Source organism: Diplotaxodon limnothrissa, linkage group LG1 (genome assembly GCF_057381915.1).
Source record: "Diplotaxodon limnothrissa isolate DT_005_m linkage group LG1, D_limnothrissa_male_GT1.1, whole genome shotgun sequence".
Taxonomy (NCBI): domain Eukaryota; kingdom Metazoa; phylum Chordata; class Actinopteri; order Cichliformes; family Cichlidae; genus Diplotaxodon; species Diplotaxodon limnothrissa.
In genome coordinates this window covers 3,493,427-3,515,817 of record NC_140596.1, presented here as the reverse complement: position 1 = coordinate 3,515,817, position 22,391 = coordinate 3,493,427, and the positions used below count along the sequence as shown (strand labels likewise).

General features: G+C 44.8%; 1 protein-coding gene across 1 annotated transcript; it reads right to left on the bottom strand.

The window, feature by feature from the left end:
* Window positions 1–964: 964 nt before the first annotated feature.
* On the bottom strand, window positions 965–22,118 carry slc9a5 (solute carrier family 9 member A5). The gene is made up of 16 exons (XM_085351308.1): window positions 21,764–22,118; window positions 14,918–15,220; window positions 13,799–13,962; window positions 11,558–11,636; window positions 11,306–11,483; window positions 10,868–11,088; window positions 10,257–10,459; window positions 7,702–7,791; window positions 7,551–7,621; window positions 7,330–7,456; window positions 5,058–5,149; window positions 4,782–4,908; window positions 4,436–4,585; window positions 2,641–2,710; window positions 2,350–2,475; window positions 965–1,581 (listed from the first exon to the last, which is right to left on the bottom strand). The coding sequence occupies exons 1-16, from the start codon at window positions 22,116–22,118 to the stop codon at window positions 965–967; spliced, it is 2,973 nt and encodes a 990-aa protein (XP_085207434.1).
* Window positions 22,119–22,391: the final 273 nt, after the last annotated feature.

Sequence of the window (22,391 nt, the reverse complement as noted above, 5' to 3'; positions counted from 1 at the left end):
CTTTACTAGAACGCTGATGTTTAAGGTGCCTCGGTTTTATGCCCACTGTGAGGACATCCATCTGTGGTGCTAGCGGTAGAGCTTTGTCTGATAATCACTGGGTTGGCAGGTTGATTCTAGGCTTGAGTCCCTCCGGATGGTGAACAGATAGTGTTTTGTGGCCTCTCCACTTTTAAAATGAATCAGAAAGCCTTGAAGGGAAACTTCTCTTGGCTCTGGACTTAGATGTTGATTAGCCTGCCACTAAAAATAGCTCCAAATAAATACACTATGTCCTCCTGTTTATCTGATAAAACTACAGAGAGCTTTCTGAAGGAATTACCAAACCTTTTCAGAAAGCTTTAAGGCTTCAGCACTGGGCTCAGAGCTGAGAGCCGCAGACTGAGAAGAAACGATCCTGATGAAACAGCAGCAGGAACTCAGCTAATTCACTCAATCATGTCCAAAAACTACAACCACGTGGAGCTTTGGAGTACCATCAGTCTGACCCCTTTACCCTGCTTTGAGGTCAAAAGACAAAACTCTGCATTTTTGAGGAAAATGAAAAGGCTAAAGAGGCGGAGACAGGAAGCTGAAAGCCACGAGAGACACATAAACACACAGCTGCTTTGAGTCTGAACATGAGATCTGATAAAATCTGTAACATCACACCGTTCACCTGCCTAACAGTCACCTGAATCTGAACACCTGTCTGCACCTGTGTCGGCTGGTGACGCGCAGATCAAAAGCAGCAGGTGACCTCTGACCTCTGCAGGTTGGTCACATGGAGCTCAGGCTACAGGAGAGAAGATCGGACCTGCTAAGAGGTGCAGCTGTGGGAGGATGGATGATGAGCTAGTTTCCTATTGGATGGCCTAACAGGAAGCACATCACCTGATGTCTGTGAGTATCCTGAAGCTGCTGATTGGTGGAGTCCAGCCCTGCTCTGCAGGTGGCTGATGTTCCACTGATCTGGCATCTGCTGTTACAGTTGGGTGGGGCCTCTGCTGTGAGGCTCAGGAGGGGGCGATGTCACCAGGCTCCTCAGGTACACACAGGGGGTCCTCCTCCTCCCAGAGCCAGGGGCGGAGCTAGGTGGCGGAGGTGGAGGCGGCAATGGCCCGGGGGGCTTCAGGGAAGACATGAGCGGCTGCATCTCCGCAGCCACTCCCCCTTCCACGTCCTCTTCTTCTTCCTCCTCCTCCTTCTTCTTGTCTGGGAAGAGGAACGAGCCCTGAGACACCTGAGGTCCGATGGAGAAAGTGCTGCCCGCTGCGCTGCCGGGTGGCGTGTAGGAAGCTGGGCGGGGTCCACCCAGCCTGGAGAGGGCGCTCACCCGTGGGTGGATGGGCTCAGCAGGGGCCGGTGGGGAAGAGATGCTCTCCAGAGAGGAGATGCTCTGGTTCCAGGCCTGCTGGAGGTCCACTGGGATGATCTTTGTGGCCTCCAAAGACACGCAGGGGGGAGGCGAGCCCAGACTGCCTTTCCACGGCAAATGACTGTCCTCACTGGTTGGTGAGGAGGGTGCGGGTGGTGGTGAGGGCGGTGCAGGTGGTGGTGGTGGTAGTAGCGGAATTTGACACCCTTCCAGAGCTGCTGGCACTGAAGGATGAGACACAACAGGGGGATAGTTACTGAGCAGCGAGGCTTGAAAGACTTAAAGGTTCACACCCTAAGAAAAGGAGGAGATTCTGATTCTGCTTTTAGTTAGTCATGTGACTTTAATCAGACGTTCACCTCAGGGACTGCAAATCAAAGATGGATGTAGCTTCTGGATCCAATAAGTAAAGCCAAGACTGAAGTGCCCAAAATCTGCAGTCTTCCTAGCAGCCAGCAGGGGGCGACCCCTCTGTTTTCTACAAGAAGTCTGGCTCAGTTAAAGTCTATGAGAACATGTCCCTAAAACTCACTTAATCTGTTAGCTCAGTAAACACTTCCTGATCACTTCACAGCTTTATTTGCCTGTTCAGTTCATTTTGTGAATGCAACATGATTTTAATTTTGTAATTTATGGTCCAAGGGCCGCTGTCCTGCAGGTTTTAGATGTGTCCTTGGTCCAACACAGCTGATTTAAATGTCTAAATGACCTCCTCAACATGTCTTGTAATGTCCTGGTAATGAAATAATCATTTGATTCAGTTGTGTTAACCCAGGGTGAGATCTAAAACCTGCAGGACACCGGCCCTTGAGGCCTGGAGTTGCCCACCCCTGCTTTAAAGCATGTCTTCCTTCGGATTAATAAGTTGCTACATTATGAGCTTACTGTGTCCCTCTGTCTGCCACTCCACTCCTCACTTATTACATCCAGATTCACACACACAAGAGAGTTTGAGGTCCACTGAGTTTTTGAGTGACACAGTGACGTTTTACCCGATTTGGGTCGCTGCTTTGGCGTCTCGGCCTTCCGAGCTATGAAGGTGATCCCGACGTCTTCGTCTTTCTCTGGATCTGAATGTTCAGCTTTGTCCTCCGTCTCCACGGGAACAACCACCGGATCTGAACACAAAGACAGAGAATCACGTCTGCTGATAGGTGGAGACATTAAAATCCTCTCTGATGGCAGAGGAATCTTTCCTTAGACGTTCAGAGCAGATGTGTGGATGCGTTGGTAAGTAGAAAGAGCCCGCTGAGGCTGCAGCGCGCTCTCTTTATTTGCGTTACCTTTGTCCTGCCAGCTGACGTTACGTCTGGGTTTATCGCTGCCGTCCTCCTTGACGTCGGATCCTCGCCGCTGTTGAAAGGGGAGAGAGCAAACGCAGTGAGCCACAACAGGAAGCAGCCGGCCTTCAATCAGCAGTCCTTCGTGACAGACAGCGGTAAAAGCCTCTGCGCTGTAATCCACCAACCGTTTCACAGTCTCAAATGTCATGTTACAGTTAAACAGACTGACGCAGGGATCCATGTGCACGTTTAGACATCTTTGTGAGGACAGAAAATTGGATTGCTACTATACTTGTGGGGACAAAGTGCCCGTCCCCACAAGTTTAAGACTCAAAATCTCTTTAAAACCTTTAAACGTTGTCTCTCTCTTTCATCTTCCAGCTGCGTCACTCAGTATGAAACGTTTACAAAAGTCTAAAATATAGATTTCCTTGGACCCGTCCAACGACCGATCCACCACGTGTCCATAGTAATCTGCGGACCGCACCGTGTCATTTAGAGGGCTGTTAGTGGTAAAATGGGATTCTTTGTGAAAACAGGTTCACTCCAGAATGTCTTTTTCTTTCTTTGTTTTTAAGAAATAATCCAGTCATTTTCTGTCCGTCTGGTTCTTTCTGTTTACTGAGCTTTCCGCACAGGTAGTCCGCTGCATCATGCCTGCATAAATAAAGCTGAATGAATAACTCGCACCTCCATAATCAGCTTCGCCCACACGACACAAACAGAGAAATTTCGCCATCCAGCTGATCCGTCAGCCTCTCTGTGATATTATGGACCTGAGCTGGAAACTAGCAGGACTTTACTGAGCTTACAGAAGATATACACCCAATAAAAATGCTCGATTTGGAGCAACGGTGAGAACAGATGCAGGTACTGCATGATGTGCACTTTAAGTCCCAAAACAAGCCCAGTGAGAGCAGAGCAAAGCCAAGCTTTAAACAACTGATGGGGTGATCGTGGCTCAAGAGTTGGGAGTTCGCCTTGTAATCGGAAGGTTATGGTTCTCGGTCGTTGTGTCCTTGGGCAAGACGCTTCACCAGTTGCCTACTGGTGGTGGTCAGAGGGCCCGGTGGCGCCAGTGTTCGGCAGCCTCGCCTCTGTCAGTGCGCCCCAGGGTGGCTGTGGCTACAACGTAGCTGCCATCACCAGTGTGTGAATGTGTGTGTGGATGACTGGATGTGTAAAGCGCTATACAAATACAGGCCATTTACCATAACCGATCAGTGCACAATGAGACTCACTCATTTCACAACACAATGACACTGTTTGTCTTCATAATCTTTACGCATAAAAATTTTGCTGTGACACCAAAGGAAACATTTTCCAGCTACAGTACAGTAGATGTAGAAGTAGAAACACTTTATGAAGTACATCTACTGTACTGTATTTTCCTCCATCATCATCATCATCAGGAGTCATCTGATCGTTCCAGATCCATTCAGTCCAAACAGAGCAGGTCATGGGTTTTCTCTTGATTTAAAAAAAAATACATTGTTCAGAGCATGCTCAGAAAAGTGATTCTTAATCTCAAGCATTTCACTTCCTGGTTCATTAAAGGTGAAAAAAAAATCCCAACCAAACTAGACAACCGCAAAAACCAGTCTGTAATGACAGCTGTTATTTCAGCATCACAATCATTCTGTTTAACAAGAAAGACCGAGGACCCTGGGACCGACTAAATCCTGGAACAGTCTAAAAGCTGTTCCTAAAAAACTGGCGTCTGGTGCACTAAGCAGAACTTTATGTTTTCTCTGGACTTTGGTTAAAGCTTGTTTCGGTGACTGATGCGTCTCACCTTTTTCAGGCTGCGTTCCTTCTTGTGGCGTTTGTATCGGGTGGATTTGAAGGTCTCCATGCGGCTCCTCATGTTCCTCTGAAACACCTCCCGGTCCTGGCGCTCCTGCTCCCCCAGTGGCATGAAGTGACGACTGTAGTGGGACTGATACTGAACACAGAGGACACCAGCCTCAGCCTCACGCACTCAAACACATTTCATTTCCCAGTGAGACCTGCTCCCCTGTCCTGATCTTCTTTAAAGATCTCAATAATGACTTTAAAGACCCTGAAACATCTTGAGTGCCCTCCAACACAATCTCCACAACTTTAAGAAACCTTGGGGCTCCAAGAAGGGAAAAACTTACCCGTCTCCTGGGTTTGTACAGGTTTCCAGCGAGGACATGGTGCGTCTCCATGTCCTCCTCCACTTTGGCTCCAGGAATGTTATCGATGACCTGGAGGTCCAGACACACACCGCTGCCGTTCTCACGTCTGGAACAGACAAACATCAGCGAGCATTCAGGCCAGTCAGAACTGAAAAGCTCACAAAGAGTTTGATAATTCACTTATCAAAGGGCACAGGGTGAAACCTGAAACTTTTATGAGTCCGGCAGGGCAGATTTTGCAGTCATGTGACTCACAGATAGTTTGTGACGTTGGTGACTTCGGGGAACGAGGCTCTGCTGGCCATCGAGGGCAGAGACAGTCTGGCTGAGGTCAGGACGTTCCCACCCTACACACACACACACACACACACACACACACACTCTTCAAAACATGTCTTACTGCAGGTGCACTACTTGCAAATCACCTGGTGGTACAGTTTGGTGGTTCAAACGAAGCGGTGACCTCCACAAAATCAAATGAAACCAACAGCGAAGCACCAAAACTTGCAGTTCCTTTAATGACCACCAGAGGCCCCAGCACTCAGTCAGTCATAAACAGTATTCAATCTGAGACCCTCCTCATTTGTTACAACCCACAGTTAATGTTATTGTAAACATTTTTGTGGTTTTCTGACAGGCAAAGGGACATTTCACCCTGAAGTCAAATTAACAGGAGCCACCTGAGGAATTCCAAGCATGTCCCACTGGGAGGAAGCTCCAGGGTAGACCCAGAGTGGATATTCCCACCTGTTGTGCTGTTTATCCATCAAACTAAAAGTCTGTTTCCAGAAATGCTGACCTGGTTTCTAAGAAGTTTTCTGTAGGAAAAATGATAAAGTTACTGAATTTTTAAATGCTGCGTATGGATTTTTAGCGGTGGAGATTTTTGTGCTCTCCTAAAAACATATGATGGATCGTCATATAATAAAAAGGCTGTCTCGATGTGAAGCAGCGTTCTGCTTCATGAAACGTTCCTGTTTTCCTCATAAATCTGGTCCAGGGGTTTTCCTCGTCTCAGCTGGTGGGCTGATAAATAAAACTCACCTCTGCTCTGACTCTAATGTCGGCCTCACGGGGGGACTGAGCGTTAGCCTGGAGGCCCCTCACTGTGTTTCAGGCTGATTTATTAAAACGCTCAGCTTGTGCAGGTGCGGGTCAGACTGTTTGTGTTTCACTCTGCTGACCAGGAAAGTTCACAGTCGTGAAAGGAGACGCCAACAAGTCCAAAATCAGAGCCAGCTCAGTCTGAGAACACTGAGACAGAATTTAAAGGAAGGACCTTAAAACTGGAAAATTTTCAAAGCCATAAAAGAGACGATTTCATGTCTTTTCACAGGCAATTTATCTCCAAAGGTGGGAAACTCTTTTGTCAGAGAGGTCAGTGTAGTTATTCTTCTTCTTCTTTCAGCTGGTTCCTTCAGGGGTCACCACAGCAGATCATCTGCCTCCATGTCACACATTCCCAGCATCCTCTTCTGTCACACCCACGCTCTGCACATCCTCCTCCTCTGAAGTCTTCCTCTTTTCCTCCTGCCTGTTAGCTCCATCTCCATCCTCCTTATATATCGCTCTCCCTGCTCTGCCTCTGTCTCTGATGTACTCATTTATAATCCTGGTCCAGCTCGGCCTCCATCTCCAAACCACACATCACAGCAGGTCTCACTGCCATCCTGTAAACCTTCGCTTTCACACTTGCTGCTGTCTTCTGTCACAACTCAACTCTGACACTCGTCTCCACCCACTCCACCCTGCCTGCACTCTCTTCTTCACCTCTCTCAAGCACCGTCCTCTCTGTTAATCACAGCGTTAAACTAGAACAGGAAAATTTTTTTATAAAAAAGCAAGTAGAGCAGAATGAAATAAAACAGAATAATACAAAATATAGTGTGTCAATAAGTAAAAGCTAAATAAAATAATACAATGAAAGATAACATTCCTGAATGAAATAAAAGTTCATAGAAAAAAAATCATTTTCTAAATATTTTCAAATTATATTTTCAAAGTAAAAACAAATGATGCTGTTTTCTTAATGCGTCTGGATTTGTACGAACTGATGCTCAGGGATCGACGAGTCTCTGTCATATTTTGAATGTTTCTAAAGTGTCGTCTTCCTCCTACACACAGCAAACCTCTGTCAGCTTCACACTGAAGCCTACTGGCTCTAATTCTTGGTTTAGTTCTCCACCTGGTGGCTTTCAGAGGAACTGACAGAGACGGGACGTCATCGCTCATCGGTCCATGAAATATGCAAGTCACTGTCAGCAGAGAGGGATTATACCTCGTCGTTTACGGGCACGTGTGTGGTTCTCTTTATGAATCTGGTCCCTTTCATTTTCATTTTCTGAAAGTTTTCAGTGTTGGCAAAACCAAAAGCCATAACTGACTTTCATACATGTTATTGATATAAAACTACGATAGATGTAAAGCTGACACGCTTTAAAACTCTCTCGATGTGACAGTGAAGGACTTGCTGGCTGCTTTCCTTCTTTACACTTAATGTTAGTAATGCTTGGATGGTTTTTCCGACCTGGTCGATGACGCTGATGGCGTCTCTGATGTTGATCTTCTGATAAGCCTCCCACAGTTCACTCTTCCTGTAGACGGACTTCCTCAGCAGCAGCTTACTCAGGTAGTTCTTGTCAAACTGCTCCCACCTGAGCTCAGACAGGGCGACAGGTATGAAACACTTTGTCTCTGCAGCTTCCTCTGATGTTGCTGTAACATTGCAGTGATGTCGGGGACACTCACTTGTCTCTCCAGTGGTGATATCCCTGCAGTCCTGCGATGTCCTCCACCGCAGTCAGAATGTGGTCGAAGGCCTGGAGACAAAACATTAATGAGAAGGGCGACGGTGAAGAAGGTGAAGAAGAAGAGGAAAGGGGGAAGAAAAAGAAGTCACCCTCTCGTGGATCTCCTCGTTGATGGTAGGCTTCCTGTTGGTGGCACGAGGAACTTTGAGCCACTTCACCAGCGGTTTGATGGTCAGACCCTGATGACGAGAGAAGAGTCTCAGAGAGCTTCTGGTCAAAAGTATGTGGACACCTCCCCCAGGACCTTCTCTATTGCTAAAGTCGTGATGGCACTTCCAGTCTAGCATTTTAATCTCAAAGAGACATTTACCATCGAGGTGGCAGCAAACCCACCAAAACAGAGCCATCTATCTTCGCTGTACACGTGTCTGAATCCATTAAAGGTGGATTTACCAGCACTGGATTCTCCTGTGATGGAAGATTTAGTGGAATTTTCTTTTGCTTTTCTAAATATTCCTGAGCCTTGTAGCAGTGTTTTTGCCTTCTGGTGCTTCTTTTTGTACATATTAGATGAATTTAATGTATACCGAAGTCCTCTTATGTGCCCCAGATAGACATATACCCAGTATAATAAATGCTCTTGGTCCTCTTTCAACGTTTGTAAAACCATCTGTCAGGAACTTAGGGATTATCCTTGATCCTGCTCTTACGTTAGATAGTCATGTTAAATCTCTTGTTCGGTCTTGCTTTTATCATTTAAGAAATATTTCTAAATTGAGCTCTATTATATCCTATACCGAACTGGAGATTGTTATTCATGCTTTTATCTCTTCACGACTGGACTATTGCAATTCCCTGTTTACTTGTTTAAATAAAGGTTCTTTGGAGCGTCTGCAGATCGTTCAGAATGCTGCAGCAAGACTTTTGACGAAAGCTTCTAAATTTTCACATATAACACCGTTGCTCATGCAGTTACATTGGCTTCCTGTTGAATTTAGAGTCCAGTTTAAGATTTTGGTTTTAACTTTCAAGGCTCTTCAACAACAAGCACCACCATATATTATTGAACTTTTACAGCCCTATGCCCCTAGTAGGTCTCTGAGGTCGAGTAGTCAGGGCCTACTTGTCATTCAGTATACGAGACTGAAAACTAGGGGTGATAGAGCTTTTGCTACTGTGGCCGCCAGACTGTGGAATTCCCTTCCTCAGGACTTACGATCCGCTGATTCATTGATTACTTTTAAAAAACAGCTAAAAACACATCTTTTTAAAACTGCCTTTTGCTAACTTTGTTTGTATTTTGTCTTTTTAATCTGTTATATCTTGTAAAGCACTTTGTGATCTCTATCTAGAAATGTGCTATATAAATAAAATTTTACTTACTTACTTACTTACTATACTTTATTGATCCCTGTGGGGAAATTCCTCTCTGGATTTAACCCATTCACTCTATATAAGTATAAGCACTGATTCTACGACATTACAGTGGAGCTAAAACTGGTGCAATGTAGCCCTGCCTCATGTCTCAGCCCCCCAGAAGACTCACAGCCTCTGAAGCAGTGTTCCAGTTTCTTCTACTGTTTCTCTAAAACAGCTCATGAACTTGAGAAGTGATTTGGTCATAATCCAGAGATGAGTCAGCGTTATCCACGTCTAAGTCACGTTTTCGTTATTATCTAAGTGATAAACCATCATCTGTTGCACTCAGACGGTAACTCATTAACAGAAGACATTTGTGGGAATCACCACCGTCTGCTGAGGTCCGTGATTCATGATGGGAATCAAAGGTCCTTCAGCCTCAACGTCAACTCATGACTTACACCAAAGTATACTCTTTAGATTTAGTGTTTAGAATAGAACAGAATAGACTAAACAGACGCTAACTCAGTTGGCTGCTTCTGATTCCAGGGGATCCTTTTAGCTGGAAATGCTTATTCTATCTAAATTAAGATGATATCAAACACATGCATGTGTGATTAACATCTAAGATGATGGAAGGATGAATCTGTGAGTCCTCCTAACAGCCTGAAGCAGACACAGTTAATGCTGGGTCCTCATTTTGATTGGTTGCTTTGCAGTTGACTCCGTTGGGTGACTTATAATGATGGTGAGAAGGCCTTAAATGGGTTTTTTTGGAACCCAAAAACAATTCCTGTTTGTTATCTGCAGAGGCTTCGAAGCACACTGAGTGCAGCATGAAGGACAGGGATGGTTGGACCTGCTGCTAAAGTCTGTTTCACTAAAACTTCCAAAAAATCCACGTAAGAAATAAGGTATCAGCCGAGTCCGACTTTCCTCCAATTTCCTCGATAATTTCACCACTGAATGTGAAATTAAAGGCCACTTTATAACATCGACAAACTCGTTTCTGTTTTTTTTAAAACACTTAACTTGTGACAGATTCCAGGTCTGACACAGATCAACAAGTGAGTCAAATTTCAGTCAGTCAGCAGCCAGTTAGTGAGAAAAACAGAAAAATGGCTGAAGCGAACAGACGCTAATCGGTCAAATTTAAGGGGGGAGGGGAGCAGGGCAACCTCAGGTCGCCCTTTAGCCACGCCCCTGCTCCCATCTGTGCAGAATAGTGTAACTCACTGGTGTCAAACTAAATTTAATCTGTGTAAAAGTCACGGCGTGGGTCACCTGACCTCACTCGTTTGCTCGTCTGTCTTTCAGGGAGGGCGCTGAACGCCGTCATTCCTACCTGAAACATGACGGTGAAGAAGACGACCACGATCGTCGTTGCGACGAAGTAATCCTTGGCTTTGACTTGCTCGCCGTCTAGCAGTACCACCAGGGCGAACGCCACTGCTCCTCGAAGGCCGCCATATGACATCACCACCTGGTCAATCTTCTCCAGTGGCACGAGGCGGAAGCGGTTCAGGACCCAGGTCTGACCAACCACACCTGGAGAAGAAAGGACGACAGTTTCACCTTTGTGCTGCATGAAATATCTTAATTTAAGGGTGGAGAAGATTCGACATATTTTCTGGATTCAATTTAAATTCTGCGCGCCTCCTTTCAGCAGGGAGAGGTGGAGCAGGAGTGGGAAAAGCCTTAAAGGTTAAAAAGGAGGTTTTTCTCTGTCTGATACGAGTGTGACATTTGAGCGTGCTCAGTTAAAGATCAGCCATGCAAAAGGTCACCGCAGGAAAAGCAAACAGAAAAGGACAAAGCTGGTTTATTCCATCAGCGATCATCGAGCAGATGCTCCGTATTTTTCTGCTTTTCTGTGAAGCCGCCGTCTCCTCGCACTCTGAAACATATCCTAGTAAGATGCTGAACTATTTTAAGACACGATGGAAACCGACTGACCGACAGCTCTGAAAATTAAGATGAAGACGAGGGTGCAGGACACCAGGCCCGTGTCCCAGGCCCACTTTGACTTGTCCACAGCTGAGATGCCCAGGAAGATGAAGATGATGGTCTCTGCGATGCTGGCCAGAGTCTTCATGGTGTACTTCACCGTGGTTCGAGACTTCTGGGAAATGTTGGCCTCCACATATTTGTTGGCCCCGATGCCACAAAAGGTCATGCTGAGATGTGACAAAAAGACAAAGTGAGACATGCTGTAAAACTTAAAATCAGACCAGAGTTGATACAAAAGATGGATGGAAATGTTTTTGTTTTTGCAACCAGAGAAGTCGCCATCTGCTGATGATCAGAAAGAATGCAGATTTGCGACACCTTAGACCCAGAACCCGCTCCATCTGTTGTACACTGGTAGTTCTGATTTATAGAGGATGGACTTACGACAGGATGGCGGACAGGGAGAAGAGCTCGGCGGTCAGGTAGGCCAAGTAGACCATCAGGAAGACGAGGAGCGGCTCGATGATCCGGACTTTCTTGGTGAAGCGAGTGATGAAGCCCAAGATGACGGCAAAGATCAGACCCACCATAGTCCCCCCGATACTGACGATGAGGAAGGAGGCTGCAGGAGAGGAGGAGGACGTAAGTCACAGGACTCAGGTTTAAGTCAAAGTTTGATCCTTTCTGTGGACTCACCGACTCCTTTGAAGTAATCTGCTGTCTGCACATTCTCTGCTCCCACTTCCACAAAGGAAATGTAGACTTTATATAAAACCTGCAGAACACAGACAGGTTTAGACTGTAGGTGTTTGGAGGTCTGAGCCCACGGACGGTCTAATGTTTAGTGATCTGCGTCTCGGGAAAATCAGTTAAAGTGCAGGTGCTTAATAGCACCACAAGGTGGAGCCTCATTCTTTTTTTGTTATTTGGAGCTGGAGCGCTCACAGGCTAACAGAGGTCATCATGTATGACCAGGCAGCAACCTTTGACCCCGGGGCTGATAAATGAAGCCATCATGAGGTGATAAAAACTGTAGTTCCTTGAGTGGCCACTTGAGGCTGACTTCAAAAAGAGTCATTCCCCCAACAAACGGTTTCCATTTATAGCTAATTATTTTGTTTTGTTGTTTTTTGTATCTCACCTGTATAGATTTTGTTCACATTTAAGGACTGGCAGCCTCAGCCGGCGGTTCTCTGCTCAGCCTCACCTCAACTTAATTAAGTTTTTAATATACTCAGTGTCTCAGCAGTGTGGAGGTTCACACGTATTGCTTCACACGCAAAAGATTCCAGATTTGAAAGCAGGAGGTGACACAGAGCAGCCTCAGGGGTCACAGGCTGCTGCACTCCGAGTGTCAGCCCCGTGGGAAGGTTGTGTCAGGTGGGGCACGTGCTGCAAAAAATCTGCTCCCAATTATTGCAGCTTCATTTTCTGCGGCTTCCCTTTGGGAAACCTCTCAAGAAGTCTGTGCTGCAGTTTCTGTGATTTAAACTCTAATACAATCAAGATGAAGAAACATGTTGTTGCTGTTCTGTTCACTGCCAGGTCACCTCTGTACGGTGCATTTTTGAACGTACTGCCCAACACTAGTGATAACCAGCTGGATATCAGCTCACTTCACTGGGTTATATTGCTTTCTTTTTTATTGTCCTGCAGTGGAAACCCCCTCCCTGCTTTTCAAACACTGATTTCATGTCCTCTGCTCTCTAAGCTGATTCACACAGTATGAATCTCCACTTTATACCCACAAATAATCATTTCACAGCAGGAATTCCAGGCATTCTTACTGTTTACAGGACCTTAATGTGCTGCGTGACAACAGTAAATTATGGCGTGCGGCTTCGGGGAAGCATGCAGCACTCAGCTGAGCCTGAACAGTAATAACTGTGATGTGAAGCGATTGAGCAGCAGTAGTGAGCGGCCAGCCTGAGAAAATGAACTCCTTCCTTCGTCCTGTGCTTGCAGGTCATGGCTGCAGTGCTCCCACACTTTGGATTTTTCCATTTCTTGGTGGGATTAGCTCAGATTCGGAGTGCTGCTGAGGATTAGACAGTTGCAGTGTTAATCTCCTCACAACTGATTAATCTCAGCTTTCTCAAACAGTAAATGTGAGAAAATGTGAAGGTTCTGCTCTTCTGTCCTGGTCCGTGTTCATCACGCAGCTCTGCTGCTCCGATTCACCAGATTCTGTCTCTTCTCTGTCTCTCTTGATGTGGAGTAACATCGTAAATCAGCGGACCTGCTGCCGCTCAGACCGGCACCAGCACCCACACTCGACCTTTCACTGCCACCATCACTTCATACAAATGCAACAAGTGAAGTATGAAGGAAACGATATGTTCGCACAAACACGGCCCACAGTGCGTCCTTGTGTGCTAGTCATTGTTGACCTTGTAAGCCGCTCTGTTGCCACAGCAACACACCTGACATGATGAGGCATGTGTGAGAGCGTATGTGTGTGTGTGTGCAGCTCTGCCTTAACATATCATGTGTTTCTGTGCTGGTTTTACACCTACTGTGGGGACGTACGTCTGTTTGCTCAATTGTGCTCAATTTTAAGATGTGTTTTGAACAGGAAAATACTGTGTGGAGATGCACGTGTGTGTTGTTTATTTTTTATTGTAATTTAAGTTAGAAAATATGACCTTTGATATCAAGAACTGTTTTGCAAATGTGTCAGCAGAGATTTCACAGACTAAAAAGAAAGAAAAACACATACATACAGAAAATAAGTTTACACATGTATCAGAGTTTCTGGTGATATAATCATGATATAAAAACTTGTATTATTATTGGAGTCTTTCAGGATTGGGTGATAAGTTACAATTTTAACACCATCAGTAACAATAACCAGCTGGTGATTGTTATTGACGCATGTGTGCGTGCCACTTTCCATCCCCCGTCCCTTGTGCCTGACGGACTGTGTGTGGTTCTCACCACGGTGACGGCGTCGTTGACCAGTGACTCTCCAAACACGATGATGAAGAGCGTTTCATTGACGTGAACCTCCTCGAACACGGCCAGCACCGCCACGGGGTCGACGGCTGAGATCAAGGCGCCGAACAGCAGGAAGTCCAACATTTCGGCCTGCACGTGCTCATCTGCAGGGACACGCGGGAAATATGAAGAGACGGGACAACACAACAATAACAGGAAGTTTCCAGTTTTAAACGAAGCAACTTTAACATTTTAAAGGAAATTATTCTGCGCCACTGGTTCTCAGATGGTCGGCGAACTCTGTCAGTACTGTGTTTGCAATGATTACGAAATCTATCACAAACCAGTGAAGACAACAGAGAGTTCAGAAGAGAGTGCAGGTAGGGTGGAGTGGGTGGAGATGAGTGTCGGGGGTGATTTGTGACAAAAGGATAGCAGCAAGAGTGAAAGAGGAAGACCTCAGAGAGAACATGCAGGGGGCTGGTGTGACAGAGGAGGAGACGGAGGCAGGTGAGCTTCTGTGGGGAAGGAGAGGTGATATGTGTTCGTTTATTCGCTGTCATATATAAATCGTGCTCAAGAGTAGGAAGCATAACCACGACCATGATATACATGACCAAAGTAAGTAATGAGGTCAGCACACGTCTAAAAAAACCTGTGAGAAACGAAGAGTTAAAGGAAGAGGAGGTACAGCGGCTCGTTTCAGACAGAGGATGGACCGGAGGGACACACCGAAGCCCAACATGACAACATAAATAAGGACTATGTTGAAATTTGGATTACGGAAAGCTGCTCTCACTGAGTCCAGAAAATAACAATAAAGGTGGAAATGAGCACCATGAATCTCCTTTAGAGGCACTTAATGTACTGTAAATTTACTGCTGTGTGTTTGTCCTGAACAAATGCTGTTCGCTGGCACATTTAACTCAAATTTATTCACAAGTTATTTCTGTTTCCTGGAAAGAGGCGCTGCCTTAAAGACTAAACTCAGAGAACAACAAACTGATTGCTGTAAAGAGCTCGGATTGAGGGCAGACTATAAATTTACACAGAGGTGGGGCTATGCAGGACTGCAGATGCACACCTGTGACCTATGACCCCTGCACCCACAGCACTGACCTATGAACCCCAGCAGTTTGGCAGCGTACAGGGAGAACCCAGTGCAGAAGGCGTTCCACAGCGTTCCCACCACAGCGTATGTCAGGATGGCTCCCAGGTTGTCGAAGAAGAGCCTGGCCGGCATGAAGTATCCGGCATCACCCACGATGGTCGGCAGCAGGAAGAGGAAGAAGAGGCTGGGCTCTAGCTGGTATAGCTGCTTCTTATTGGCTATGAGGACGACCCCGCCCAGGACCAGACCCAGCAGAATCAGCATGCAGCTCTCTGGGACCACGGTGGTGAAGCGCTGGGAGAAGTGGAACACTGCAGGACAAGATGCACCGATTACAAAACAAGGCATGAAAAAGTTTGCATGACTTCGTTAAGTTTAATTATTTATCTGCTTTTCTTAATTTACCTTCTCTACCTTCTGTTTCCTGCAACAGCTCCTCTTTGTTCCTTCTGCTACTAAATCCTATGTCAGCTCTATTTTTCTCCACCTGCTTGGCTCCACAAACATCTGACTCTGCAGCTCCTGACTCGTGCTTCATTTTAGTCAGGTCTGCAGGTGTGAACACGGACATGTGTCGCACGTGTGCCGAGATGTGAGGAAGCAATTATTTGCTCTCTGAATTGTTGATATTTTTGCATTTGATGAAACACATAAACAAAAATCAGCGCTGCCATTGTAGCCTTGGACATGCAGTTAGGAATCCATCAAGGCCTGCGGTGAGTCACAACAAGACACACACACACACACACACGCTGGTGATGCTCCTCATAAATCAGGACACAGGGAAAAAACATCAAAGCCTGAACGAACATACTGTGTGCGTCTGTTTCCATGATGATTCATTTACACCAATCAGAAGGCTCTGCTCCATCAGCCAGGGCTGGATCACCATCCAGACAAACTGGGAGTCAGAGGAGCCTCTGACTTCCTCGTTATCATTTCAGTCGACATAATTTGATCAGCTGAAGCAGAATGAAGTAGAACTACAACTGATCCTACAAGTCAGACGAACCCAGAACCTTCAACTGCATCATCATCATCATCATCATCATCATCATCATCATCATCATCGTGCTTCCTGAACATTCTGCAGACTTTGATACTGAACTTTTCCAACTGAAATAAGTCTTTTTAAACAGGGTAACTCTGCATTTTACTTAAGCTGGTCATCGGGATCAATGCGCCGTGTTCTCCGTGACCATGGATAACAGCGCTGGGTCATCCTCACACTGAATTCTCCACATACACACATGGAGCATCAGCTGTTTGCAGCTTTTAACTAGAATAAAATAACAAAACATGAACAAAACTTTAAATTTCATGTGTGAATGAGCTTTCTGCCTGACTCACATATATGAACGGATATGTGTGTGACGCTCTTACAGAAAGCAGTTCAGTTACATGGTGTACTCGTACACAACTCTGTGCTCTGGATAACAGATAGCAGAGGAGGCACAACAAGAGGAGCGATACAGTCCTTCAGCTCACTGTAAAGAGCGTTGCAGAACTTTTCTAATTTTTCTAACCAACATCATAAGATAACGTCTGTCGATCTTTGAGCTTCTGGGTTTGTGTCTTAACACTTTAAAACCTGAACCATGAAATAATTACTTAGTTTGTCAAACAGAGTGTTAAATTAAACTTTCTGACAATTTAATTAACTATTTATGGAAGCCCGTTTCCGCCACTAAATAAAAACAAAACAGCTAGTATCCATAACTCGAAATTTCGAGTTATTTTTCTCAAAATTTCGAGTTAGCTCTGCCAATCAAAAATATAAGTGAATGAGGTCGCTTTCTTGTTACCCGGAAGCATATGGCGCAGAGGAACGCGCACTCAAAAACGGATCCCAACAAACTGGCGCTTTGGCGAGTACGTTTGCTGATAGTAACACCATGTGATTCAGCTAATAACACGGGGATTTCATCATTTGTGAAGCCAGGCTGAAAACACTCAGCAATCTGTGCATTCACGACTGGATGTAATACCGGTAGCTTAGCTGTAGCATTTGTAGCTGAGGGCTTCAGCTTCCGGGTAACGAGGAAATGACGTCATTCACGTAGATTACTGATTGGCAGTGCTAACTCGAAATTTCGAGTTACTTTTCTCAAAATTTTGAGTTAATAAATCGAAATTTCGAGTTAATATGTCAAAATTTCGAGAAAGTAACTCGAATTTTGAGAAAATAACTCGAAATTTTGAGTTATGGATCCATTTTTTTTTTTTTTTAGTGGCGGAAACGGGCTTCCATAACTATTTGTTTGCATATACTGTACGAGTTTTAATTTGTACCATTTTTTATTGCAATTTATTTTGTTTTTTGGGGGAAAGACACACAAATGATGTAAAAGTATCAAAAACTCAAATTCTCATGATACACTTTACATTAAAGGCTTAAACTTTTTAATAGCCAACAGCAGACGACTTCTCTGGTTGCAAAGAAAGACGTGTGAGTGTGTAGAAGTTTAAGGGAAACGTTATTCTACTGCCTCTGTGAGCTATGACTCCAGCGAGCGCTTTTCTGATTATTATTAGTTAGAAGTATGATTGGATACGAGTGAAGTTACTCTCGATTTCTCAGTCGGATCTGCCCGGGTTTCAAACTCCAATACACCAACTGGGAAAACACTCATTTTGAAGCTTTATATCAGGACTTAACAAACGATGACCGTGGTCATATTTTTTATATGCTATGCTCAATAAACTAACTGCTGTGCATTCAATGAACACATTTAATAAACTATAATTAACAAATAAAATGTAATAAAATAACAATGCAGCCCATAAATGTTGAGTAAAGAAAGAGCTCGTTGTCTGATCAACATCAGTCTGAAATAAAATCCTAGATTTTGGTGCTTGACGCTTCATTGCTTGTTTCAAGAGAAGCATGTTTAATATTTGCTTTGTACAGTAGTACACACACACACACACACACACACACACACACACACACACACACACACACACACACACACACACACACACACAGCCGGACCACCTACACACCAGACGCACAGCGAGGACAAAAAACACTGAGAACATTCAGCTGCTCAACATGACGTCCAGACATGGCCATTTATACACCACACATCCAAAGCAGCTCTGAAAACAGAGACTGACAGCGTCTGAGTCTGATTCCTCAGAGCTGCAGAGCTCCACCATTAAAACTCATCCCTGAGGCTTGTCTAAGGAGCTTGGAAAGAAAAGCGTCTGGACTTCTTTAGGTTAGGTCCAGCTTTTCTTTCCAAGCTCCTTAGACTACGATGACCTGGATGACTGAGAACCTTCACAGACATCGCTGAGGCTTCATCACCATCAAGCTACACACATACGGTGGTTTATTCTGACTCACTGCAACATGAATCGCCCCTCTGCCAAATAAAATCTAGAGCAACAAACACTGATTCATCCACTGCAGAAAATAGTCCCCAAAATGGTCTATTAACTCCTAAATGATAGTGAACAGTCTCTTAAAGAAATGACTGAGCCTAAAGTTTATATATCTGTTATGGAGGTTTGACTTTTGAAGATCAAAAGCTTAAAAGTTTTAGCTTTAAGAATGTTAAAAGACACCAGGAAAGAGCACATTTGTCTGAGACCGTCTTCAGTGTCGGATTAACCCACCCGTGGCGCTCTGTGAGCCTGGAAGAATCTCACAGTGACAGGAAACGGGGAATTTAACAGTAGATGCTTGTGTTCGGCTTTAACAACAGGAAGAACACGCAAGAGATCACCAGACCTGCTGATTTATGTCTAAATGATCTGAATGTGTGCAGCCAGCTAGAACAGAGCCACAGTGTGTGTCTGTGTGCACGCATGTGTGTGTCACTAACATTACCACATTAGTAAGCAGTATGTATAGCATGTGCGTATTATTGTCTTGCAGTGCAGTGACTCACCAGCAGCTTGGGAAGTATTTATGTCAACAGGTATTCCTCATGTTGTGGGGACTTAAATGTGCAATCATGCTATGGGGACGAGTCATTTTAACAGGGACGAAAGCGTCAAATTTTTAAGGTGAATGCAGCATTTAATGTTCGAGATTGTCTCCAGGAAGTGAATGAGAGTCATGGAAACATGGCTGTGTGTGTGTGTGTACCTGTTCAGACGTCTTTGTGAGGACCAAAAATTGGAACCTTACTATACTTATGGGGACCAACAGTCTGTCCTCACGAGTTTGAAGGCATTTCTGAGATTCAAAACGTGGTTTTAGTGTCAGGGTTACAATTAGGTTATGCTTAGGTTTAGGCATTCATTTCGAAGGTTAAGGTCAGAGTTATTGTAAGCGGCTAGGGTAAGTGTTATGTCAATTAGATGTCCTCACTAAGATATCAAAACGAGAATGTGTGTGTGTCAGTTAAAGTCCTGCTGCTCTGAAACGTTCTGAAACACTGAAGCTTTCGAGGATCGAGGTTCAAAGGTTTCTTTGTTCTTTTCACATTTTAATACTACATAAAGTTTATTGTTCATTACTATTAATGTTTAGCAGACGTGGCCAGTTCTTGGCTGATGAACAGACTCATCAACCCACTCATCCAAGCACACACGCCACATAAGCGACCTCTTACTCTACCTACAGGGACTCCTTCAGTTGTGTCAAGATGGAGACATCTTGGGGAAACTGGGGTCTCCTCCGGGATATGGACCCGGGACCTCAAGAAACCCAAAGATTAAGGATCATTCCTCTACGCTCTTCTTTCATCTACTCCTGTGCGTGTTGCTCCCTGTCAGTGGGACCCTTTCCAGCTGAAAGTGGGCTCTAACAAGATGCTGAGGTGCTGGGGTAGCACCGGTTCAACAGGATGCAGCTGATATTGAGCGGGTAGTAAGCTACTTGCCCCACAGGTTCAGGTTTCGCCAACTAAACTACTCTGTTGTGGAGAAAAGAAGCACTCACTTTAATATTGGGCTTTGAAACTCTTTGAAGTGTATTTAGGCAGCAGTGGGAGTCCTCTTGTGGTATATGCCAACCACAATCCTCTTATTTTTGCACACTGTAGAGAACACAGATCAGCACATGATGAGAAGGTGCTCATTTTAACAGCTCTGCCAGCTGGATGTCCAACATTATGTCTGTTTAGTTTTTTTTTTATTTTGGGAGTTTTCTTCTTCAGTTCTCTTAAAAGTGCTTTTTAGGTACCAAGCTGCTGAGAACAGAATTGGTGAAGGTAATCTTAGTATCTTCATAAATACATTTGTTAGTCTTAATGACTGAAGTAACAGCTGGTGTCACTTTTGCTATCTAATCATAACAAAACAAAACCAGCCATATTTCAGACAGAAAGGGTGCAGGTCGAAGCAACAGCTTCGGTACACCTACCCCTCATATTACACAGTTTAACCAACCGTGAAGTGATTGCTACGAGTCATTACGTAGAAGAGTCAGATAAAAATTTATGTCCAGAAACAGACATCAATAGCTGAAACGTGCTGTCAATGTTAAAAACTGTTAAATTTGAACATTTACAGTGATGCAAAACCAACAAATACCACCAATACTACTGATAATAATAAATGTTATACTTAATATTATGTTGTACAGCACTGATTTATTGTTGTGGCCTCATTTATCTGGAGTCTTAATTTCTTTTTATGAAAACAATATAATGACTGATTCTGTTCATGTTTTATTCACTAAATATGATTTTCTTATTTTGAACTTGGTGATATCTCAGTTTTCTGATCTCGCTTCTTTTTATGACCTCCATTTATCGTCTAATCTAATCCCCAAGAAACTAAATGTGTTTTATTACTTCGACAACTTGTTTATCATGTGAAGATTAGTTTTATTTCTGTCTTCTGTCTGGGTGGCTCATTTTTAAACTAAGCGAATAATCAGAAATAATCAGATAGATATAAATAAAAGTTGTTCAACACTGGATTAATTAACATGAAAAGAAGGCGCTGTATGGAAGGCCTCAGGTTTGACGATTTCCTTTGGGTTTCTGTAATATTACTTAGAAATCCAACCTTTATTAAAAATGTACACAGAAGAAGAACATTTCATATGCAACCAAAATCTTAAAAAGCTCAGTTATTTTAGTTTGTACAGATGCCATTTGATTAAACTTGGTCTTTTATCGAGTTGTTCAGCATGTACAGTGACTGATAAAGATTTCATGGGAGAACTGTGAGGCTAAAACCAGCAGTTAGTTCTTCCTCCTTATCTAAAACTCCAATCATTACTTTCAAACTCAGAAAATATTTTAAACTCTTGTTTTGTCGATTACAAAAGTGTTCATTATCAGAGAAAACTATAAAAGAAGGAAATTATCCCAAGCTGAGTAGGAGACCCCACTGGGGCATACTGCTAAAATAGCGTGGTCACTTGTTGGTTAATATTATTAGTAAAATATTACAATTATTGGCAGTTATAAGTGTCTTCGTTTTAAAAAAGAAAATATTTGTTACTTATTTTTTCAACCATTTAATGAATTAAGCCATCAGCTCAAAGTCACCATCAGTAATGAGCCTAATTCTTCTTTTAAAGTTGTTCTAAAAACCCTGGTAACAATCAAACAAAAAAAAAATATCATTTACTTTTGCTTTTCTCTACCATTTTTTAAAATTATTATTATTATTTTGGTAGCTGACAATAATCAGGGTTAGAAACATCACCAATGATTTAGACATCAGTGTTTACTATATCAAAAATGGGGTGGGTTCGGGGGGCCCAGCAGGAACTTTGTGGCCCGTGGCTCCGCAGCAGGTGATTCCGGCAGTGGCTGCAGCCATTCCCTGACTCTCATTAATAAACTTCCAGTCTGGTTCCAGCTGCAGTAAGGAGACCAGTGAAGTTCCAGTCTGTGTACTGGTGCTGGGAAACAAACACACACAAACACACACACACTTACAGATCTTGGCCACGCTGGCCACCAGTAGCCAGATGGCGATGATGTACGGGGTCTGGACGTAGCTCCACTCCCACTGGACCACCCGGTACCCGCCGCCGTGATGATGATCATGCTCCCCTGCGTCTTCCTCCTTTCCGGTGCCGGTCGGCTCCTCTGCAGCGGACCGGGCCAAGGCGACGCCGGGCGCCCCGTATTCCGCCCCGGGCTGCGGGAGGAGGAGCGGCGGGGCGGAGGGAGAGGCGGGGACCGGTGGAGAGAAGCCGAGCCCCGGCCCCCGGAGCGGCGGAGCGCCCGTCCCGGGCAGGTCGGCGGCGGCGGCCGGCAGCAGGAGCAGCATCAGTCCGAGCGGCAGCATCTCGTCCCTGGAGCTCAGCGGGCGGACATCCTCCGAGTCTTTATATACACACCGGGACACGGAGAGGACGCGGAGCGAGGCCGGGATCCGGTTTACAACATCAACAACACACACGCGCGCGCGCATGGACCCACGCTCACATACACTCAGACTCCGGTAAGACACGGAGGAGGGGACACCGGAGCCGGCATGTGACCCGCCCAGTCCCCCTTTAAAGAGACGGAGACACTGCAGGTGAAGCTCTCCTGCTGACTGACTCACAGCTGATGCTCG

Coding starts and splice junctions, on each gene's coding strand:
- slc9a5 (XM_085351308.1), bottom strand. CDS start 22,118: ATGCTGCCGCTCGGACTGATGCTGCTCCTGCTGCCGGCCGCCGCCGCC. Junction 13,963..14,917: donor CAAACTGCTGGGGTTCATAG/GTCAGTGCTGTG, acceptor GTGTCCCTGCAG/ATGAGCACGTGCAGGCCGAA. Junction 11,484..11,557: donor AGATTACTTCAAAGGAGTCG/GTGAGTCCACAG, acceptor CCTCTCCTGCAG/CCTCCTTCCTCATCGTCAGT.